This window comes from Sebastes fasciatus, chromosome 2 (genome assembly GCF_043250625.1).
Source record: "Sebastes fasciatus isolate fSebFas1 chromosome 2, fSebFas1.pri, whole genome shotgun sequence".
Classification (NCBI taxonomy): domain Eukaryota; kingdom Metazoa; phylum Chordata; class Actinopteri; order Perciformes; family Sebastidae; genus Sebastes; species Sebastes fasciatus.
This window is the reverse complement of record NC_133796.1, coordinates 5539054-5553774: the sequence shown is the minus strand read 5'-3', so window position 1 is coordinate 5553774 and position 14721 is coordinate 5539054. Positions and strand designations below refer to the sequence as shown.

Below are 14721 nucleotides of genomic sequence, written 5' to 3'. Positions count from 1 at the left end.
TACTGAGTGCACTTTTCTAGTTAAGTCATAGGTTGGGTTTCAATAATACTTATCCAGTGGTTAACTTCTATATACCCTGACTCCCACAACACAATCTAAATCTAAATGCAGCTGACTGTTGCTAGAAATGATTCAGGCTGCAAATATAGTTTTCCTCCATGAGGATGTGACTTTCTGGTTCTAAAGAACAACTCTGCTGACTTCAATAGACCTGGACATGATGCAGATCTTGTAATTATCAACTGTCACATAATTGCTAGACAGTTCACAATTACAGCATACTGAAGTCATGACTACTAGAAAAAGTGATTCAGTTTTCTTCTTTAATTCGGAGAGTGTGTAACGTGCACCGGTGCACCAGTCCTCAAGCTGTCGCACTTCCTTTCCTGTATGATGACTGATTGTTTTTAGTGGTGAGCCCCAGTAATTTTCCCTTTATTGCCTGGTTAAATAGCTGATTGGAGAAGTAGTCCAGAATTTTCCTGTCTTCTAGATCAAAAGAGTCAACACTTCTACTACTTTCTACAGAAATAAACCTAATATGACAAAGCCTATGCAGCATTTTTACTCACTTCAATAAAACAAACAGTACAAGCAAGAAGCATTTCTGTCTTTTCCTGGAGCAAGGTTGATATCTGGCTTCATTTTCTTAGAAAAGCAGTTTATATAAAGAGGAAACTACTCTGAGAAATGTTTTGGTGGTGACGTTTTTGAAATCTTAGATTAACACACTTTGTTTCCTTCTCGTTTATCTGAAATCTTTGTGGTTTAAACTAAGTCTGTGTGCAGTTTCCTTGGAAAGTATTCAGACACTTCTACTAAATAACGAGTAATACTGCAATATACAAAATGCAAGTAAAAGCCCAGCATTAAAAACTTTACTGATGTACAGAAATACTATAAGCCAAATATATAAATATACTCTAAGTATCAAAAGTAAAGGTGCTCATTATGGAAAATGCCCCCTTTCATGCAGTGTTATACACATTAGAGCATTGGAGTATTATTATTGATGCATTATAATGTTAACAATGGTCCAGGTGGAATAGTCTGTATGCATAAACATGTACTGTACATGTAGTTAATATTGTCAAAGGTACAACATTTCTCTCTAAAATACAGTGGAGTAGTACAGTATGGAAAAACTCAAATAAAGCACAAGTACCTTCAAATAGTACTTTAATAGAGTACTCCACCACTGTGAACAGTCCAGATACAGAACCAGATCTTACACTATTCTTTATTATTTTGTTATTATAAGCGAGTAATATACATTGATTATGACTTATAATATATGACCAGGTATGAAGAATTCGTTTGCATTCAATATTTTCTTTTGTTACACCAAATAAATGACCATAATCAATAAATATGAATTGTTTTACTCAAATCTGAGCCCTTACTCTGGAATAATAAGAACTAGGGGAGATCTGAGAAAAGTACCAGAAACATTTGTGAGTACTTGGTAGTGATGGCTAACGTGTGATTAATGTTGTGTGTTGTATATTTTTAGTGTGTTGTTTTCTCTGATCATTTTAAACTGTGTAACATGTCATTGATTATTAGGAAAAGTGCTCTATAAATAAAATCGAATATCATTGTTATTATTATAAGGAACTCTCTATTGTTAGTGCTTCACAATAGGATATTTTTAAAGAGTTCCTTTACACAAAGCAAATGCATGTGTTGTATAAGATAAGTACTGCCTGAATTACATCGTCGCTCTCAGGTCACGGTGTACTCTTACCAACACGGAACAAAAACAATATGTTCCTTTTTCCGTGTTGGCAGGTTTAGTAAGTCAAACAGGTTTGACACCTCAGTCAAAGCCATGAGTCATTGTTACGGCTTTTCCCGCTGGTGGTAAAAACCAGTTTTATAACACTAATGTTTGTTGCATGGAATGGAAAGAGACACCCTTCAACAGGCATGTTGAAGGGTGTGTATTGTTCACTCAGTCTAGGGACTTTTTTACTTAGAGGTTTAGGAAAATACCAGTCTAACAAGGTTCCAGTGAAAACCTAACACCATTTTATTGTGAACCACTGTGTCCTATTATAAGCAGATACATTTATTTAAAAACTATATTTTTTTGTCAGCCGATTAAAATAGTTATTCACGATTAACCGCAAATTAATCACATATTTTGTTATCTGTTCAAAATGTACCTTGAAGGGAGATTTGTAAAGTATTTAATACTCTTATCAACATGGGAGTGGGCAAATATGCTGCTTTATGCAAATGTGTGCATATATTTATTATTGGAAATCAATTAACAACACAAAACAATTACAAATATTGTCCAGAAACCCTCACAGGTACTGCATTTAGCATAAAAAATATGCTCAAATCATAACATGGAAAACTGCAGCCCAACAGGCAACAACAGCTGTCAGTGTGTCAGTTTGCTGTCTTGACAAGAGGCTCGTTCGAGATGAGCCAGGCCTGCACAGAATAGATCACCAGCATTCGCCGCGCAATGCATGCCGGTTAGATTTGTGTCCGACTTGATCCCGACTTGCCCAGTTTCTCTCCATCGACTGCAAGGCACAGGGCATTATGGGAAACGCCTGGCTGTCGCCTGATCAAAGAGCTGATTGGCTCTTAGTTTTGACAGCAAACACCACGTGTTGTAGAAAGTCACAACTTCCTGTGTAATTTTAATATTTAACGTCTCATGTTGTGCAATTAAGGTTTCATCTGTTAACAAAAGTATCTTCTATGGTTGATAATAATAATTATAATAATTGAGATCAATTATAAGCACTTATCAAAGAGACTGCTCATTACAAAGTGCTTTCCAAGGCAGTCATAAAAATAATAAAGGATTGAATCCAATGCCAGATTCACGCACATTTCCACATATATTTATAAACAAATCTAAATAAATCCCAACGTGGTCTGAAAAGTACAAGTGTCCTACAGATCGGATCTAACAGGATGAAACTATCTCTCTGAATTCCTGTAAATTCTTTGAAGGCTGCTGGAAACGGTTGCAAACTGTCCATCTTGACCACAGCTTTTCGTCCCCTCCCCCTGCTGCTGCCGCCTGATCTCGTTTACTTTCGAGGCGAGGCGCAGTTTATTTCCAACGAGCCTTATGACTTGCCCCAAACTGCATGTGATTATCATAAAGTGGGCGTGTCTGTAAAGGAGAGACTCGTGGGTACCATAGAACTCATTTTCATTCACATATCTTGAGGTCAGAGGTCAAGGGACCCTTTTGAAAATGGCCATGGCAGTTTTTCTTCGCCAAAATTTAGCGTAAGTTTGGAGCGTTATTTAGCCTCCTTCGCGACAAGCTAGCATGACATGGTTTTCTAGTTCCATATGATACCAGGATCTTCACTCTGACTTTAAAACTGAGCCACAGCGCTCAGAGGGTAGAGCAGGTTGTCCACCAATCGTAAGATCGGTGGTTCGATCCTCGGCTCTTCCGGTCACATGTCGAAATGTCCTTTAGCAAGAAAGCCTAACCCCAAATTGCTCCCGAAGGCTTGGCCGTTGGTGTGTGAATGAGTATTTAGATGAAATCCTGAAGGGCAGGTTGGCACCTTCATGGTAGCATCTGCCATCAGTGTATGGATGTGTGTGTGAATAGGTGAATGCTAACATAGTGTAAAGTGCTTTGAGTGGTTGGAAGACTAGGAAAGTCTATTTACCATTTACCTATGCATACATGTAATTTATGTATGTATGTATACACCGATCAGCCAATAGGCACCCTGACCAGTCTGTGGCTACGCAGCACCATACGCAACAAACTGCGATGCACTGTGTGTTCTGACTCCTTTCTATCGGAACCAGCATTAACTTTTTCAGCAGTTTGAGCTCCAGTAGCTCTTCTATTGGATCGGACAACACGGGCCAGCCTTCGCTCCACACGTGCATCAATGAGCCTCGGGTCTGACCTCGTCGCCGGTTCACTGGTTTTCCTTCCTCGGACCACTTTTGGTAGGTCCTGACCACTGCAGACCGGGAACATCCCACAAGAGCTGCAGTTCTGGAGATGCTCTGACCCAGTCGTCTAGCCATCACAATTTGGCCCTTGTCAAAGTCACTCACATCCTTACGCTGGCCCATTTTTTCTGCTTCCAACACAAAGTTCAAAATGTTCACTTGCTGTCTAATATATCCCTCCCCCCCCACTGCCAGGTGCCATTGTAACGAGATAATCAATGTTATTACTTCACCTGTCAGTGGTCTTAATGTTATGGTTGATCGGTGTATGACTACCACAAATGTATAAAACTTGCATTCATACAGTACATACATACATAAATGCATGCCTACATGGTTATATACATACATGCATAGGCATACATACATACATACATACATACATACATATGATGTATGTATGTATATATGTCTATCATAAATGTATAAAACTTTATTTTATATTTTATTTATGTTTATATTTTAGGCCTTTTAATAGTTAATGAGCATTGAGTATGACAGCATCATTCATCATTTATCATAGTCAGTCAAACATTTCCAAATTTCCTCCAGAAGTCCTGACAAATAATTAGATTCAGTCAAGACACATGACTTCTGTAAAATCAGCACGTAAAGAGTGAAGTGCTCAGCAGAAAAGGAATTCTAGGTGTAAACATGTTGTCATTCTGTGAAAGATGGCATGATAACATCATTTCTTGAGTCACTTTCTCATGAATTTAAGTGGCGCTCCCTCCCTTCCCTTCTCTTCTTGTAAAATGGGTTTGTCTTACAGCATAACTTACGTTGGGAAGTCCCACTGCGTCACCAAGACATGTCACCAAGGCTGAAGCCTTTATAAGTGCTTCTGCATTGCTGCTGTCTCATCAGACAAACAAGACAAACACATGTCTCACACCGACAGAGACGTGGAACTATCAGCAAAAACACAACAGGACTCTTGTTTACTTGTTAACTAAACCCAAAGATACACCATGGTGGACCAGCTTTCATTTGCCCAGGATAACCGGGAGCGGATCCACGCCGTGGAGAACTCATTTGGGCCTTTGGGAAAGCCCCTGTCCATGCCGGGACGGGTTCTTATCGGAGAGGGCCGGCTGATGAAGATGAGCCGCCGGGGGCCACAGCCTAAAGTCTTCTTCCTCTTCAACGATGTGCTGGTGTACGGCAGCATCATCCTGAACGGCCGTTGGCACAAAAAACAGAAAATCATCCCTCTAGGTGAGCAACTCATCTGCTTCTGCTCATCAACACTTGATCCAACTTGACAAAAAACTCTCCTGAGGAGAAAGATTAGGCTTAATTGTTTCATCATTTTTAAGGTTTTGAAATGCTTTGACTGTAAAAAGTGAACAAGAATTAGAACTAAGGGTGAAAACAGTTCACGCTGAAAGCCAGTTGGCTGTGGGCTACTCTGATTACATCTCTGTAAGCTTGCAGCTACAGGCAGTGACATTGTTTAGATGACATTATGAAACAAAAGATTAGATGACATTATGAAACAAAAGATAGCTGTAATCTTTCAAAAACAAACTGTTAACTGGGAAGTTCCGTCATGTCTCACTTTTCTTGACTGCTTGTTTACCATTCAATAGTGTCCATATCTTTATTACCTTGTCTTAAAATGCAATTTTTTTCATAATTTCAGAGGACATCCAGCTGGAGGACTTGGAGGACGGGATGAAAATGCGGAACCAATGGTTGATCCGCACACCACGCAAGTCCTTCTACGTGGCAGCCGACTCAAACGAGGAGAAGCGAGCTTGGATCGAACACATGGAGAACAGCCGGTCCAGTCTGCTGCAGAGCACTGGCTCCAGGCCCGGGTCCACCTTCGCCGTCACCTGGATCCCTGATCGGGCCTCTGCGGTCTGCATGCGCTGCTCCGACAGGTTCTCCGTGACCCAGCGGCGACACCACTGCCGAAAATGCGGCTTTGTGGTCTGTGGCGCTTGCTCCAAGACGCGGGCGGTACTCAGCCACATCCACCCGACTAAGGTATTGAGGGTCTGCATCATGTGTCACTCGAGTCTTTCGACGCTGGACGCCGAAGAGGTGACTCGTCTGAGGGGAAACAGCACAGAGAAGATGGGCTCAGATGAAGATGACGTGGAGGGATTCAGTGAAGAAGAGGAGGCAGAGGAGCAGATGGAGGACCATGATCCCAGCATGTGGATGAACTCCCAGATGGACTCCCTGTCCACCTATGTCTACTTAAAACCAGAGCATGTGAGGCCCCAAATATAAGCACATCAAGAGTGCTGTAGCAGAAACAACCCTGTGTTGGACTTTGGGTCTTTCTTTAACATGGACACAATACTACTGCAGCTTTGTGCAGTAGGAGCAAGTTAAAAGACATTCTCACTCCGTCATAAACATGACAAGACAATAACGTATTAAGTTGAAGAATTTTGTACAGTATATGTATTTATGTGTATTTATTGATGTGAATACTTTGTCTTTTCACATTTTTCTGTTTGTGGGAACACTATTACTGTGAAGTTGTCGCTTGATTTTCTCTGATAATGTGGTCAAAGGATTTTGACGAGAACACTTGAGGTCAGCCTCAGTCTGCCTTACTAGATCTTTATTTAAGTCTGATTTCAGTCACTTGTAAATATGTCAGTGTTTGTGTACATGGAATTGTTTGGACTTAAACCACATTAAACATGATAAAGCCTCATAAAAAGAGTTTATAGTTATCAATCCTTCAAGAATATACAACAGATCTTTCCTAGAAGTGATCATGGATTCTGACTGTAGCTGTAATACACATCAATAAACGTGTGTGGACTGTAGTAAATCCTACTTATTATCAGTAATGCTGGCAAATATTATTTCAGCCACTGTGGAGATACTGTACACTATGAACTTTTATGGACTTTATTTGGCACTGTTATCAAAGCCAAGTAGCAGCTAGGAAGTTTACACAGCATTTTACCTTACTCTTTTCTCACTTAGACTAACTCCCTCTTTACTTGCATAACTCAGTGATCTCTAGCTCATTGGTGCCAAATGCAGCAGCTAGGCTAATTGTTGGTCCCACATCACCCGGATTCTTGGCTCCCTTCATGAGCTACTAAACTTTGGAACAGCCTTTCCTGTTCCATCAGATCTGAATCTGTGGTTTGTTTTAAGCCACTGCTGAAAATTCATTTCTATATGTTAACCTTTTTAAAAACTCACTGTTTTGGAGGAAACAGGAAGAAAACCAACCCACAACATCATGTTATTTTATACTAGTTGGCTACTTGGCTGTACTTCCTTTGTTATTATTAAACAAAAGAACACAGATTCAGTATACATGGGATAGTATAGAAATAGAACACCAGTAAAAGACCCAGGGGTAAAAAAAAAGAGAAAAAGTCATAGTATGACATAAAAAAAGTCATAGTATAGTATGCCATTAAAAAAGTATCACAAAAAGTAACATAAAAAGTTATAGTGTAGTAAGCCATAAAAAGTTATAAAAATGTCATAAAGTTGTTATAAAGTATGCCATAAAAATGTAATGTGAAGCTCATAAAAACTCACAATATATGTCATAAAATGGCATAGTATACTATGAAATTATAGTATAGTATGTCATGAAAATGTCATAGCCAGTTATAATAAATCTCATAGAATAGTAAGCCATAAAAAAAGTCAAAGTAGAGTATGTGATTAAAAGTCATGAAATATGTCATAAAAAACGAATAGTATAGCAAACCATAAAAATTCATGAAAAATGTTATTGTATTTTATACCAGAAAAATCTCATAGAAAAAAGTCATAAAAAGTTATAGATTTGTAAAACTGTCGTACAAAAGTCATAAAAAAGTCTTAGTATAGTATGTCATAAAAATGTCATACAAAAGTTATAAAACTGTCATAGTATAGAATATCATAAGAAAGTCATACAAATGTCATAAAGTCCTACTATAGCATGTCATATAAAAAACATTGTAGTTTATTGTTTATGAAGGTTCTCAATCATCCAGGTCATGGTATCTGAGTAAGGGTTAAATCAGCAGCAACTGGACTTGGTTCATTGTAGTTTAGTATGTCTTAAAAATGTCTTACAAAAAATATTAAATAGGATATCATGAAAAGTCATACAAAAGTCATAAAAATGTCAACATGTAATACGTCATATAAATGTCATACAAAAGTTATAAAAATGTCATAGCATAATTTAATATGAGAAAATCACAAACAATTCACAACATAATATATCATAAAATAATGTCAGAGTATAGTATGTCATAAAAATGTTACATTGTAACACAACATTCATAGTATAGAGTGTTATAAAAATATCATACAAAAGCTATAAGAATGTAATAGAATAGTATGTCAAAAAAAGTCGAAAAATTTGAGGAAAAAGGTCAGTTTATGGTTCATAGTGTATGTCGAAAAATATTAAAAAAAATGTCAAAGTATAGTATGTCGAAAAAAGTAATAAAATGTCATATTACAGTATGTCGAAAAAAGGTCATAGTATAGTATGTCTAAAAAAGTGATAAAAAAGTCATAGTATAGTATGTCGAAAAAAGTGATAAGTCATATTATAGTATGTTGAAAAAAGGTCATTGTATAATATGTTGAAAAATGTCATGAAAAAAAGTCATAGTACATAGTATGTGGAAAATTACATGAAAACAAGTGATGGTATAGCATGTTTAAACATTTCATGAAAAAATAGTCATAGTACAGTATTTCGAAAAAAAATTATGACAAAAGTCAGTCTGTAGCATGTCGAAAAATTGCACCAAAAAAAGTAATACTATAGTATGACAAAAAATGTCACCAAAAAAATCATAGTATAACATGTCGAAAAATTTCACCAAAAAAAATCATAGTATTGTATTTCGAAAGAATTTTATGACAAAAAAGTCATGGTCTATATCATGTTAAAAAATTTCACCAAAAAAAGTAATACTATAGTATGATGAAAAATTTCACCAAAAAAAATCATAGTATAGCATGTCAAAGATCTCATGGACATATTCATAGTATAGTATGTTCAAAAATCTCATTAAAACAGTCATTGTATAGCATGTTGAAAAATTTCACCAAAAAAAGTCATAGTATAGTATGTTGAAAAATTTAATGAAAAAAAGTCATATTATGGTATATTCAAAAATTTAACGAAAAAAGTCATAGTATTGTATGTCAAAAATTTCACCAAAAAAAGTCATAGTATAGTACGTCGAAAAATTTCACCAAAAAAAGTCATAGTATAGTATGTCAAAAAATGTCATGAAAAAAGTCATAGTATAGTACGTCAAAATATTTCTCCAAAAAAAGTCATAGTATAGTATGTCAAAAAATGCCATGAAAAAAGTCATAGTGTAGTACGTCGAAAAATTTCACCCAAAAAAGTCAAGGTATAGTAGGTTGAAAAATTTCATGAAAAAAAGTCGTAGTAGAGTATGTCGAAAAAAAGTATAAAAAAGTCATAGTATAGTATTTCGAAAACGGTCATAGTATAGTATGTAGAACATTTTCACGAAAAAAAAAGTCATAGTCATGACTATGTGTCAAGAATTTCACCAAAAAGTCATAGTATAGTATGTCGAGACATTTTATGACACTTTTTTGGTGACATTTCTTGACATACTATACTATGATTTTTTGGGGGGAAATTTTTCGATGACGTTTCTTTCATGAACTTTTTTGACATAATATACTATGACTTTTTTCATGACATTTTTCAACATACTATAATATGACTTTTTTCTCATGAAATTTTTCGACATACTTTGGTAAAATCTTTTGTCATACGATAGTATTACTTTTTCTCGTGAAAATGTTCTACATACTGTACTATAACTTATTTTTTTTTCCTTAAACTCTTTCGTCAGCACTGAGTAATGCAAGTAAAGGGAGTTATTCTAAGTGAGAAAAGAGTAATGTAAAATGCTGTGTTAACCTCCTAGCTGCTACTTGGCTTTGATAACAGTGCCAAATGAAGTCCATAAAAGTCCATGTGTATACTGTACAGTATCTACACAGTGGCTGCAATATTTGCCAGCATTACTGATAATAAGAAGGATTTAATACACTCCACACATGTTTATTTTTGTTTATTACAGGTACAGTCAGAATCCGTGATCACTTCTAGGAAAGATCTGTTGTATATTCTTGAATCAGTACTGGAATGATAGCTATAAACTTTTTTTGTGAGGCTTTCACATGTTTAATGTGGTTAAAGTCCAAATGATTTCATGTACACAAACACTGACATATTCACACGTTACTGAAATCAGACTTAAATAAAAATCTAGAAAGGCAGACTGAACTCAAGCGACGACTTCACAGCAACAGTGTTGCACAAACAGAATAATGTGAAAAGACAAAGTATTCACATCAATAAATACACTATGTACAAAATTCTTCTACTTAATACATTATTGTCTAGTCATGTTTATGACAGAGTGAAAATGTCTTTTTACTTGCTCCTACTGCACAAAGGTGCAGCAGTATTGTGTCCATGTTAAAGAAAGACCCAAAGTCCAATACAAGTTTTTTTTTCTGAGTGGCTGCAGCACTCTTGATGTGCTTACATTTTGGGCTTCACATGCTCTGGTCTGAAGTAGACATAGGTGGACAGAGATTCCATCTGGGAGTCCACCCACATGCTGGGATCATCGTCCTCCATCTGCTCCTCTGCGTCCTCTTCTTCACTGTATGCCTCCACGTAATCATCATCATCCAAGCCGAGCTGCTCTGTGCTGCTTAACCTCAGACGATTCACCTCTTTGGCGTCCAGCGTCGTAAGACTCGAGTGACACATGGTGCAGACCCTCAACACCTTAGTCGGGTGAATGTGGCTGATTACCGCTCGCTTCTTGGAGCACCCACCACACACCACAAAGCCGCATTTTCGGCAGTGGTGTCGACGCTGGGTCACGGAGAACCTGTTGGAGCAGCGCATGCAGACCGCAGAGGCCCGATCAGGGATCCAGGTGATGGCGAAGGTGGACCCAGGCCTGCAGCCAGCGCTCTGCAGCAGACTGGACCGGCAGTTCTCCATGTGTTCGATCCAAGCTCGCTTCTCCTCGTTTGAGATGGCTGCCACGTAGAAGGACTTGCGTGGTGTGCGAATCAGCCATTGGTTTCTCATTTTGATGCCGTCCTCCAAGTCCTCCAGCTGGATGTCCTCTGAAATCACGAAAACAAAATATGCGGCATGTCAGCGAAGGAAAGTGAGACATGACAGAACTTCCCAGTTTACAGCTTGGTCAGTTTCAGTTTATTCACAAACTGTTCAAATACAATAATAAGCTATAATGGAGATATGTGAAATGGGAAACCCTGATAAGCTATCTGAAGCTTGAGAATAAGAGCCCAGACACTAAGCAGATTATTTATATTTAAGAATAGATGTTTACCGCATGTATTAGGCTATACAGTAACATTCACAACCTACAAAACACCTAAAACTAACCAAAGTCCTCAAATATTAATTAACCTAACCCTAATTGCTTGAAAAAGTTAATATTAAAAAAGAAAGATAAAAATATCATTAAAAAAGTCACTATAGTATGTCACAAAAAGTAAAAAAAATGTCTTTAAAAACTCATAATAAAGTATATAAAAATATTAGTATAGTGTAGTGTAGTAGTATAGTATGTCATAACGAATCATAAAAAATGTCATGGTATAGTATGTCATAAGAATGTCATAATATAGTATGCCATAAAGAATAAAAAAATGTCATAGTATAGTATGCCATAAAAATGTCATAGTATAGTATTTCAAAGTAAGAATGCCATAAAAAGTCATAGAAAATGTCGTAGTATAGTATGTCATAAAAATGTCATAGTATAGTATGCTATAAAGAATCATGAAAAATGTCATAGTATAGTATGTCATAAAAAATGTCATAGTATAGTATGTCAAAGTAAGAATGCCATAAAAAGTCATAGAAAAGTATGCTGTAAAGAATCATAAAAAATTTCATAGTATGGTATGTCATAAAAAGTCATAAAAATGTCATAGTAAAGTATGCCATAAAAAGTCATAAAAAATGTCATACTATAGTATGCCATAAAAAGTCATAAAAATGTCATAGTATAAGTATGCCATAAAAATGTCATAGTATAGTATGCCATAAAGAATCATAAAAAAGTCATAGTATAGTATGTCATAAAAAATGTCATAAAAAAGGTCATAGTATAATCTGCCATTAAAAAAGTATCATAAAATGTCATGGTATAGGTTGTCATAAAAAAAGTCATTAAAAAGATGTCATTGTATATAAAAAAAAAATGTCATCAAAATGTCATAGTATAGTATGTCATAAAAAAATCTGGATATAAATCCGCCACACCAGACCCTCCATCTACAACAAAAAAACAATACAACAAAATAATACCACAATATACTTTTTAAAAATAACAATTTCCCAAATAATCACAAATCAGTGATCATCCTTTGTTGACCAGAATTAGCCAATCTATTTTTAAAAGAGTTACCTGAAGGAGCCTGCACTACCTCTGGTGGAAGCTCGTTTTGTGCTTTCACAGCAAGTGTGAAGATGTTTTTTTTTTCTCTTATCAGAGAAACACATTAGTAGGAATGATTTAAATCAAAATAAATGAAAAAGAGTTAGTGCTTTAGGATGTTACGATGTGAGGCTATACAGTTAGCACGGCGTTAGCTCTAAACTGCTGGATGAAACAGGTTTGTTAAAATGCCCGCGGTGTGGTAATTTGAGGCAAAAGGCCTGGAGGAAGTTGAGCCATTCATAATTATATATAATTAGATTGCTTAGCTTCAACTTGTTATGTAAATATCAATATAAACTGCAATGGTTCAATAAAGGATCAATAAAAAGATGAACATATAGACTAATCAACTGCTAACCTTTTGTAGGATGTAGTTGGTTCACATTTTAGTCGTACATGTATATATGCCGCCCTCCTAAAGCAACATCTCTCTGCAGAGCCACTGCCTTCAGGCACAATGCGAGTTCTTTGATAACCTCATACCAGTGTCAGACAGGTATGATTGATAGACTAGGTGTACCGCACTATGGCTTAACATTTCCCTAGGCTCCAATACCAATTTTTTTGGAAAGTCATATTTTGAAAACTGGTTATTTTAGATGCAAAGTGATCATTCCCAAGGATGCACCACATCCTGAAATATATGTACATGTTTTTTGTTGGAGACATTAACTGTCACTCCCTCGCAAGTAAAAATTGGCTCAACTCACCCTGCTCTGCTCTACAATAGGATTTTTAATTTGACAGTAGTCTTTTATGAGGAACTGTATCAAAAGCTTTTTTGGAAATCCAGGGTTGTAAATGAACTGTGTGATATCGGTGAGGTGAGGTGCCTGCGCAGAGCCTGAAGGATAGCAACAGCCTGTTCACCATGCTGCCGTCTGGCAGGAGATACACAAGTATCCGCTGCCGTACCACTGGACTACGGAGCAGCTTCTCTCCTCACGATGTGAGACTCATCAACTCATCCTCCACACCCCACCATAAAAAATAGCCATGAATCTTTTTGCTTTTCTTATGTAGCATAGCATAAAGGGACTGCAACTGCATTTTGGTGCATAACCCCGTGTTGTAAAATCACAATAAATTAACTTTGAAATATATATACATATATCACTTTCTACTACTTGCATGGGCCTATGTGAAACCTGGCTAACGCCAAATGACTTGTGTCACGTGAATCAAGAAGAGGTGGGGGTATTTATGACTCCAGAGGTCTGTACTACGAAGCAGGATTTGGGGTTAGTGAGGTACCTTCAGGGTTAACCCCGAGTTTTCAGTCCTACGATAGGGGTTCTCTTCTTACCGGTGTAGACACATTTCTAAATATATATATAAATAAACACACACAGCTGACCAACTGGCTTGGCTCTTGTTTACCTTTTTCTTTGGGAGTCTGAAGTTACCTAATCTCAGCCTAATGTCTAGTTGGATCAAGTGTTCTGGAGAAGCAGATGAGTTGCTCACCTAGACGGATGATCTTCTGTTTTTTGTGCCAACGGCCGTTCAGGATGATGCTGCCGTACACCAGCACATCGTTGAAGAGGAAGAAGACTTTAGGCTGTGGCCCCCGGCGGCTCATCTTCATCAGCCGGCCCTCTCCGATCAGAACCCGGCCCGGCATGGACAGGGGCTTCCCCAACGGCCCAAATGAGTTCTCAACAGCGTGGATCCGCTGCCGGTTATCCTGGGCAAACGTTAGCTGCTCCACCATGGTGTGTCCTTTGGATCTAGTAAACAAGTCAACAGTCAGCTGTCGTCAGCCTGGTTTTGCTGATAGCTCCACGCCTCTGTAGGTGTGAGATGTTGTCATGTGCTCGTCTCGTCTGTCTGATGAGGCAAGCGGCTGGGCTCGAGCACAAAAGTCTTTGGCTTGGTGACGCGTCGTGCTGACGTCTTGATTGTGGTGACGCGTTGTGGTGAAGCAGTAGGACTGCCCAACGTAAGTCCAGCTTTAAGACAAGGCATTCCCCGGTTAAATAAAGGTTAAATGAAAAATAAAATGCTATTTGAATTCATAGAAAGTGACACAAGAAATACGTTAATCGGCATTTACAGAACATTTTTAGAATTGGAATTAATTTTCTGCTGGGTATTTCACTTTTTATGTGCTGATTTTACACATAAGTCGTGTCTCTTGACTGAATCTAATAACTATCAGGACTTCTGGAGGTTGTTTTCTGACTGACTACGATAAATTCAAAGGAACCTGTGGCTTCCACTATTTATAGCTCATTGATATATCAACTGGTGAATCTATATTTCTATT

The 14721-nt window shown here is 37.4% G+C and overlaps 2 protein-coding genes across 2 annotated transcripts; one reads left to right on the top strand and one right to left on the bottom strand.

Moving 5' to 3' along the window:
• Positions 1-4805: 4805 nt before the first annotated feature.
• LOC141782723 (pleckstrin homology domain-containing family F member 2-like) lies at positions 4806-6646 on the top strand. The gene is made up of 2 exons (XM_074659371.1): positions 4806-5178; positions 5606-6646. The coding sequence occupies exons 1-2, from the start codon at positions 4932-4934 to the stop codon at positions 6202-6204; spliced, it is 846 nt and encodes a 281-aa protein (XP_074515472.1). The 5' UTR covers positions 4806-4931; the 3' UTR covers positions 6205-6646.
• A 3468-nt stretch (positions 6647-10114) lies between these two features.
• Positions 10115-14292, bottom strand: LOC141782700 (pleckstrin homology domain-containing family F member 2-like). The gene is made up of 2 exons (XM_074659341.1): positions 13920-14292; positions 10115-11103 (listed from the first exon to the last, which is right to left on the bottom strand). Exons 1-2 carry the CDS (start codon positions 14164-14166, stop codon positions 10502-10504), a joined length of 849 nt encoding a protein of 282 aa, XP_074515442.1. The 5' UTR covers positions 14167-14292; the 3' UTR covers positions 10115-10501.
• Positions 14293-14721: the final 429 nt, after the last annotated feature.

Bases quoted from the DNA above. Each gene is read 5' to 3' on its own strand.
- LOC141782723 (XM_074659371.1), top strand. From the start codon at position 4,932: ATGGTGGACCAGCTTTCATTTGCCCAGGATAACCGGGAGCGGATCCAC. The intron at 5,179-5,605 runs GTGAGCAACTCA...TCATAATTTCAG, and splicing joins ACAGAAAATCATCCCTCTAG to AGGACATCCAGCTGGAGGAC.
- LOC141782700 (XM_074659341.1), bottom strand. From the start codon at position 14,166: ATGGTGGAGCAGCTAACGTTTGCCCAGGATAACCGGCAGCGGATCCAC. The intron at 11,104-13,919 runs GTGAGCAACTCA...TCGTGATTTCAG, and splicing joins ACAGAAGATCATCCGTCTAG to AGGACATCCAGCTGGAGGAC.